The 8,195-nt window shown below is 37.5% G+C and overlaps 1 protein-coding gene across 5 annotated transcripts; it reads right to left on the bottom strand.

Annotated features, from left to right (window-relative positions):
* Positions 1-507: 507 nt before the first annotated feature.
* On the bottom strand, positions 508-3,286 carry LOC106390835 (putative ubiquitin-like-specific protease 1B). 5 transcript variants are annotated; one of them, XM_013831372.3, is made up of 9 exons: positions 2,642-3,286; positions 2,376-2,452; positions 2,191-2,284; positions 2,001-2,099; positions 1,722-1,808; positions 1,524-1,643; positions 1,324-1,427; positions 956-1,028; positions 508-794 (listed from the first exon to the last, which is right to left on the bottom strand). In XM_013831372.3, the coding sequence occupies exons 1-9, from the start codon at positions 3,086-3,088 to the stop codon at positions 732-734; spliced, it is 1,164 nt and encodes a 387-aa protein (XP_013686826.1). In that variant the 5' UTR covers positions 3,089-3,286; the 3' UTR covers positions 508-731. The 5 variants fall into 5 exon arrangements, with proteins under 5 accessions (XP_013686826.1, XP_013686828.1, XP_013686827.1 ...); XM_013831374.3 differs by having other exon boundaries at positions 956-1,068; positions 2,188-2,284; positions 2,642-3,285; XM_013831373.3 differs by lacking the exon at positions 956-1,028 and adding an exon at positions 1,029-1,068 and having other exon boundaries at positions 2,188-2,284; positions 2,642-3,285.
* Between the last annotated feature and the right edge of the window lie 4,909 nt (positions 3,287-8,195).

Below are 8,195 nucleotides of genomic sequence, written 5' to 3'. Positions count from 1 at the left end.
ATCACATCTTTGCTTATTGTCTTCATACCAATTTCTTTGAAGACAAATGGAAGTACAACTTCAGCAGAAAAGGCGGCGTGTTCTTCATTAATGTGAACAATGAGACTTCGTGTTGGTTTGCTGCAGGCTTACAGTTGCCGTAATCATTCTACCCGGTAACTATATTTGTGTCTTGCTAACGAGCTTTGTTTGACATTTAAAATAACAGATGGCGGTTCTGGCAGGTCGAGCTGTTGCTTAAGAACTGGTTATGTATCACCTTTGCGGTTGATACTGACCTCATCATAAACTGATTTTCCAGCTAAATAACTTTGCAGAGAGACACTCCAAAAAGCAGCCATGAGTATTAGTTACTCTAAAATAACGGTGTTGGAAACACTGTTGCAAGATAATCATATTGTAATAACTAAGTTTTGGTTCTCTTTGCAAAATAAAAATACAAACTAGTAATGCCAAGATGCAACCATGACTATGAGGTCCTCCCTAAGTTCCCACAGAGAAAGAAAATTAGGTTTTGCTCAAATGCTTCGGAAAATAATATTGTTGGCTTTTACAATATTTATCACTGAAGTAAGCTACAACCCTTCAATTCTATTTGCCAAAAAATTTGAACCGATAGCTCCTAAAAAGCAGCCATGGTGATAATGAGATCTTGGCATTCACCATAGCCAAAGCAAATTACATTTCACTTAAGAGGCTTCTAAATATAACATTGTTGTCTTTCTAAAATTCTAATCGGCTTGCAGTCTCAGTATCTCCTTAGCTGTTCTTACCCTGAAGTATGGCATGTTCGTCTGAAAATGATAAAAATAAGACAAAATGAAAACAGGAAACATGTTTTTATATCAATCTTCGCTCATGGTATCACCCAATACTCATCTTCTCTATAAGAATTGCTGCCTAGGGGATCATGTCCAGAAGTAAATGTAAATCTTGATGATATATTTTTTATTACCTGGCTAAACTTCAGCCCCAGTCCTCTACTGTAAAAATCTATGTATTTAAGCATAAACAACCCACAGTCGTACCTGGACAATTGGCAAGAGAGGATTAGCATCAGATCTATAACTGCATAACACAAACTGCTATAAGAGAGCTGTTGCATTTAGTTGCAGCTAGTCATAAATTACAATGAACAAAACAAGCTACAAACTATGGTATCACAGAAGCAACCAACGGTAGCAAACTATTAGAAACCTTCATATATTATGTTGACCTGAAGAGAACTCATATCAAGATATAAACTCGCATAGCCAAAGAAAGTATGGATCGTTCTACAAAGGAGGTTTTGCTAATAAGATAAGCAACACTAAAATTTTGTACCCGTTCTGTTGTAGCGGAAGGTCTTTAACGTATTCCATGCCCCATGAACTAATGTCAATAGTTTTCCCATTTTTGTCCTTCACTTCATCCACAAAGTACTTAGCCTAAACCAATTAAGGTCACATCATTACTTACAACTATCACAGCATTGTATCTCCAAAAAAGCAAATGGGTTTAAGTTTATGATCATGAAACTATACCACGGCCGTCAAAATTGTAGGATCAGATCCATTAAGCGAATCAAGATACATGAATTTGCATTCCCTTTTGTTAATTACTGCAAGGGTCCAATGTACAACACCATGGATAGGAACAAATATCTGCACAGGTTCATCGGATGATATTTGTAAGATTTACAGAAAGGAAACCAAAAGCTTTAGGTTCTGCAAAAAGCTCACTATGTCACAGTCGATAAGATTATATCCGAGCCTTTTATGTCTGGTCCATCTCCTGACAGCTTTGTAATTGTAACTGGGTCTTGTTAGCTGAACAAATTCATTTAAAGGGAAATATACATAAGCCCGTGAATATCAACAGCTGTCACAGCCATTAACGGTGCCGCACAAGCCATATAAGACAACTGAATAATATGAGCAAAAAACCTGACGTGAAGAAATACATTGGAAATCAAAGAAAAAAACAAGTCATGGCCAAACGAATGAGGACTAAAAGAGAACCTTGACGTAAAAAAACGTATTGAAGAAATGACACTTGAAGTACTTTTGAGGATCTCTAGTTTCTCTTTCTTTCAGCAATTCGAGATAGAGATTAATGACCTATAAAAAAGAACAAATTGAAACAACATATATCAATGCAACAAAAGGAGATTAAGAAAACATATGCAAGATTAGAAAACGGAATAACCACATCGTCGTTCAGCCAAGCACACGGTTTGAGGCATTGCAAAGTCTCTCCGCGAATTTCAATGCCGGAATTTTTATGCAAAACCAAGACCTTCATCCTGAGCAGAGGGCAATACGATTGGTCAAAATTCCTAAATAAGTCAAATCAAATAACATGATGACATGGTGGAAGCTTGTAACAAATAATACCTATTTCTCACAGAGAAGGCACTTTTGACTTGAGCATCTTCCTCTTCTTTGAGCGGTAGAAAGAGTTCACGAGATACCTTCAATAAACAACAAGTTTCAGTAACAGGACACATGACAACCGTTCGTAACAAGGTGCTTTGTCCACAAAATTCAAACCATAATCACTCCAACTTCCTAAAAGGTAAGAGTAGATACTCTATAACTGTTCTATGCATCAACTATTCATCCCATAAGACTGGAGCAAGAAGAGTAGTGTATAATCACACCTCAGCGCGCTTTTTCTTCAAACGGGGAGATCGACGTATCAATGGTACTACTCTCAGATAGCTACCCTTTTCGTCATTACGAGCACGGCAAGGAGAAGAATATTCCTTCTCAACCTTATCGTCTTCAACCACCTGCGCAGCTTGTTCAATGCTTGAATCTTCATCAACCAAATCAATCACTTCATGTACGGGTTTGCTTGAATCAAACTTGTAACCAAATAAATTGCTTGCTTCTTCATGACCTATCCCTACGCAAACACTTGTAGGTTTTGTCGTCTTGTTACGACGAACCAGTGATCTGAACCTAAGAAATCCTCTGCAACGGGCGTGAAATTCTCGGACTTTATGTCTAGAAAGTCTGGGGGGTATTGTAGAATCGGAAGACGAAGCTGGCTTGTCCGAGAATCTGTCTTGACCGCGCTTTCGTTTGGTCGCTGCATAGGCCATGGTGGGGTGGGGGAGAGTAAATTAGCCCTCTGTCGAACCCAAGCCGTTCGTCTTGTTCGCAGAGCGGCTAGGGTTTACGAGTCGCCAGCGTCACGGGGCAGCAAGAGCAGCCATTTCCAAAATTCAAGGCCTTTTGACCAAAAGGTTATTTCGATTCGAGCAAGTTAAAAGTACAATGTTACAATTGTTTTTTTGATTGAGACGCATTTAATATTGATAGTAGAAAATTACATATACACAATGGAAGTGATTGGTGGGGCCGTATGAAATGATTTTAGTTTCAATATTCGTTTACGGTTTTAAAAACCACCGATAATGCTTTATAGGCCTCACACTTATTATCCGAGATCCGGATTCGATCCGAGATCCGTTCCGAATCCGCTCCGAAAATAAGATATTCGGGGTGCCCGCATCTGAATCCGGATAGTAAAATCTTGGATCCGTGCAAACCGAATTCGGATCCGGATATCTTAATTTTTAGGTCCGGATATCCGGATCCGTATTTTTTAAACACATTAAATTTTTAAATTTTTATTTTATTAATATTTATATTTGATATATCAATATTTATAGATGAATTAATCTTATAATATTATATTTTAGTTTTTACAATATTATAAACATATATAAATATATTTATAAATATTTAATTTATGTATTATATTAAAAAAATTAGTATTTTTTGTTTAAAAAAATATTTTTAATTATTTTGACGGATCCGGATCCGGATATCCGCGGATAATGGAATATCGAGACGGATATCCGAAACCCGGATATCCGAAACCCGGATATCCGCAACCACGAATCCGGATTCGGATATTAAATCCATGGATCCGACGGATCCTGATCCGGATCCGGATACCCTAAATTTCCCGGATATCCGGATCCGTCACAGGGCTAATGCTTTATATTTATCTAGTCTTATAAAAAGATAAGTACAAATATAAATTTCCCTGAAGTAATTAATAAATTTAAATTTAAGTTTTTTGTCTTTTCCTAATTTAGTACATAATTTCCTAATTCAAATTCACAATAAATTCATGATAAATTTTAAATTTATTGAACATTAATACTATAAACCTTAATATGTAAAGCATATAATTTCCTTTCCAAAAAATTATTTAAAATAATTTTTCTACATTTAAAAAAATATTAAAGTCTATAAATTAAAATCAAATTAATTTTATAATAATAGAAACACAAGAAGTCAATTACTCATTCTAACAAATTACTCATTTTGACCAGTATAATTTAATTTTTAAATTAAAAATTTATGACGAGTATTTACATAATGGACTGAAACATTGAAAATTAAAACTATTTAATGTCTTATAAAACGGGTTAACATTTTAAAAATAGTTATCATATACACAAAAGAAAACTATCAAAACGTCTCAAATACTATGTGACATAATATTATTTATGCAAAACAAAAAAAAAATTACTTATAGAACGAAACCTGATTATTATTTTTAATTTTTTGAAAATTTTAATATGTGAATCTTCATCAGGTTCGGTGTTTTTATCCCAAACTAAAATCTTGACCTTAACCCAAATCGAAAAAATTGAAACCGTATCTAAGTACAAAAATATCCGAACGGGACTCAAGAACTTGATGTTTTTGGATTCGGGTATGATCCAAACCGAAATCCAAAATAAGATCCGAAAATATCTGAAATTAGTTAAATATATTAATGTTTCATATATATTAAGTTAATTTAGATATTTTAGAGTATTTTAAAAAATATTGTAGTTTTATTTGTTATTTTGAATACTTTTAGTTAGTTTAGGTAGTTTAACAAGTTTTAATTAAATTTTTGAATAATTTATTTATTTTGACTAGTTTTTGTTATTTTTTAAAAGTTCTTAAAAGATATTTTGAATGATTTCAGACATTGGTTATAATCTGATACAAACCGGATTCGTAAAGAACTCAATCGAACTCGACCTAAAAACTAATAAGACCCAAATGATACTTATAAACATATATAGTACCGAAAAGTTAAAATTCGAATTAATCCTGAATGCCTAGGCCTATTTAATAATATGACAGTTAATGCAGTTGATACACGATTTCACCAATAATTATAAAAATATATAATTTTAGATTTTTAAAAATTACGGTTTTATTTACATGACAGTATAATATACGGCAATGTTTTGAACACGAGTTTACCATTTTCCAAAAAAAAAACTGTATTTGTAAAGTTCACAAACAAAAAAAATGATTTGAAAGCTTTTAAAAACTGTATTGCTGAGAGACACATAGTAAAGTGAGTCGATAACGGTTTGGGACACTTTTTTATCTTTTTTGACACAATCAGACACAACTTGCTGGAGGGATACTTTGTCATGTTTCTGAGCTGGTTTGGGACCAATGTGTCTCTCGCTTCCTTAACTGAGACCAAGGTTGAGTGAGTGTTTTTTATTATTGAAATCGCCAACTAGAAAGCGACCGTACAGCCCTGCGTTTCGTAGGAGTTATTAAGTTTGGTTTATGGAGAATAGTAACCACCAACAGCCGTTGGATGAAAGTAAATCTGAGGGCGAGGGTGAACTGAGCTAGAGAAAGCAGGTTTGGTAACAAATGGTTATCTATCTTGTCTTTTTCTTCAAGTTTGAAGCTGTTTGAGAGTTTTCTGATTTGAGTTTTGCAGTCGCCCACTTCCTTTATTGGTGCAGGGTTTGGAGGATTGGCGAGAACTGCATGGTTTTAAGCGGTGATTGGGTTTGTGGCGATGTAGGGACGTGAGATTTTGTCATCGAGAAAAACAAGATGGGTCGTATGGTTCAGATTTACGATGGTATTGGGTGCAATGAGCTTGAGGGGAATGTTCTGCGTGAGTGTAAACTTGACGAGGGGTGTTTCCGTGTGTCTCTAAGTTACTGGCCACCAACAAGCTTTGAACTTGCGACCGGGATTAGGACCCCACCGGTTCTGATAACTAACGAGGGGGCGGTGAAGTATTTCTGTCAACATCAAAAAGTGAAAGGGGGAATGAATATGTTTGCAAAGTTTGAACTTAAAACAGATAACGTGGACAATGAGGTTGTGGACGACATTGGGATGGGTTATGTGTCACCAGAAGCGGCGAGGTTTGTCGAAAAGAGGGATTTGGGTTGTGGTTCCTCAAAGAAGGGGTATTTATCATCGGCTGCGACCAAAACCAGAGTAATCGACATTGCAGACGACTCAGGGCTGGGATTTGTCTCACCATAAGCGGCGAGGTTTGGAGGCAGGAGCGACTTGGGTTGTGGTTCCTCAAAGAATGGGTATGTGTCATCCCCTTACAAAAAGAGCAGAGTAATCGACATTGCAGATGACGATGAACTGGTGCGGGAAGTGGAGAAATTAGAGGAAAAAATCATGAGTGAAGGTCTGAAAGGAGGGAGTAGCAAAGGCGAGGATGAGAGTGGTTATGAAGAAGAGAACTTTGAATTGGACGAGATTTCAGTGAGGCCTAGAGGTTACGACAAGGAGTTCTGGTCACCTTTACTAGCTGGAGATTTCGGAGGTTCTGCTGCTGTTAATGTTGTTTACAACGAGGATGATATTGTTGAAGGTCTAACAAAGAAGCAAGGGCCACGTACTTATTTTTGTGACACACAAAGTTGTTTTGACCACTATGTTGAGGTCGGTGGTGGTAGCGGAGGAGAAGATAATGCGAAAGATGAGACTCTGGGGGAGGGTAATCCTTGGAGCAGAGGCCGTAGTTGTAACAGGAACAATGTGCCCAAACGAAGACTTGAAGACATCGATGATGAAGAGTTTGATATACCACCGCTGTTTGATGATACAGAATTTGATGCAGCTGAAATCCGTGATATGGACGTGGATGAGTGTGACGGTAAGATAGAAGTTGGAAAGGTGTTTGGAAGCAAAGAGGATTGTCAGATAGCTTTAGCTATCTATGCCATAAAGAAGCAGTTCAAGTTCACGCAGACCAGGACAAAGATAGATTCGTTTGTTGTTGAGTGTCCTGACAATAGATGTGATTGGCGAGTAACTGCACATGAAGTTAGGGGTTGTGGGTATTATGAGATAAGGAAGGCACAACTTGATCATAGCTGTCCAATAGAGTTCTGTAATGGGTACAAGAGCAAGGCAACGTCTCGTGTGATAGCTGCTGTTTACAAGGCGAAGTTTGGAGAGATGGGTAAGTTGCCTGTTGCTAGGGATTTGCAAAGACTTGTTTTAGAGGATCTGTGGGTGGACGCCTCGTACATGAAGTGTTATAGGGCGAAGGAGAAGGCCGTTTTGGGTTTGCGTGGTTTTTATGAGGACTCTTACTTAAAGCTGCCGGAGTATTTGTATATGTTGAAGCTGGCAAATCCTGGTACTATTGCTGATTTGGAAACTGATGTAGACGACGACGGGGACGAACGTTTTCTATATTTGTTTCTAGCTTTTGGTGCTTCAATAAGTGGGTTTAGGAAGCTGAGGCATGTATTGGTGGTTGACGGTACACACCTAAGTGGCAAGTACAAAGGAGTGCTGTTGACCGCTAGTGGGCAGGATGCAAATTTCCAAATATTCCCACTTGCATTTGCAGTTGTGGACAGTGAGGATAAGGATGCTTGGACATGGTTTCTTCAGAAAGTAGAGAGGATTCTATGTGACTCCCCTTCTCTAGCGATTATTTCAGACAGGGCCGTGTGCATATCTAATGCAGTAAGTAAGATTTATCCTCAGGCCAAGCATGGGGCTTGCATTGTTCATCTGGCTACGAATGTGAACTCGAGGTTCTCGAGTAAGAACTTAGCAAAGATGGTTACTGCCGCTGCGATGGCACATAGTGTCGGGGAGTTCAGAGATTATTATGGAAAGATTAGGGCGGCTAGCAGTGCGTGTGGCATTTATCTTGGTCAAATAGGTGTTGCTCGTTGGTCTAGAGCAAATTTCCCTGGTGATAGATATAACATTATGACCAGCAATATTGCTGAACAACTTAACAAGGCGTTGTTGGAAGGAAGGGGAGCTGCTATAGTAGAGTTGCTGACTTTCATACAGAGGATGATGACCAGATAGTTTTGTGCGAGAAGGAAAAAGACAGAGAAACACAGAGGTTTGGTTAGCGTTGAAGTGGACAAACAGATGACAAAGAAC

Source organism: Brassica napus, chromosome C4 (assembly GCF_020379485.1).
Source record: "Brassica napus cultivar Da-Ae chromosome C4, Da-Ae, whole genome shotgun sequence".
NCBI classification, from domain to species: domain Eukaryota; kingdom Viridiplantae; phylum Streptophyta; class Magnoliopsida; order Brassicales; family Brassicaceae; genus Brassica; species Brassica napus.
The sequence above is the reverse complement of the archived record's forward strand: the minus strand, read 5'-3'. Positions and strand labels throughout refer to the sequence as shown.

Excerpts from the sequence above, each read along its gene's own strand:
- LOC106390835 (XM_013831369.3), bottom strand. The coding sequence starts at position 3,088 with ATGGCCTATGCAGCGACCAAACGAAAGCGCGGTCAAGACAGATTCTCG. Across the intron at positions 2,285-2,375 it reads GCCTTCTCTGTGAGAAATAG|GATGAAGGTCTTGGTTTTGC; the intron begins GTATTATTTGTT and ends CCCTCTGCTCAG. Across the intron at positions 1,428-1,523 it reads CTACAATTTTGACGGCCGTG|GCTAAGTACTTTGTGGATGA; the intron begins GTATAGTTTCAT and ends TAATTGGTTTAG.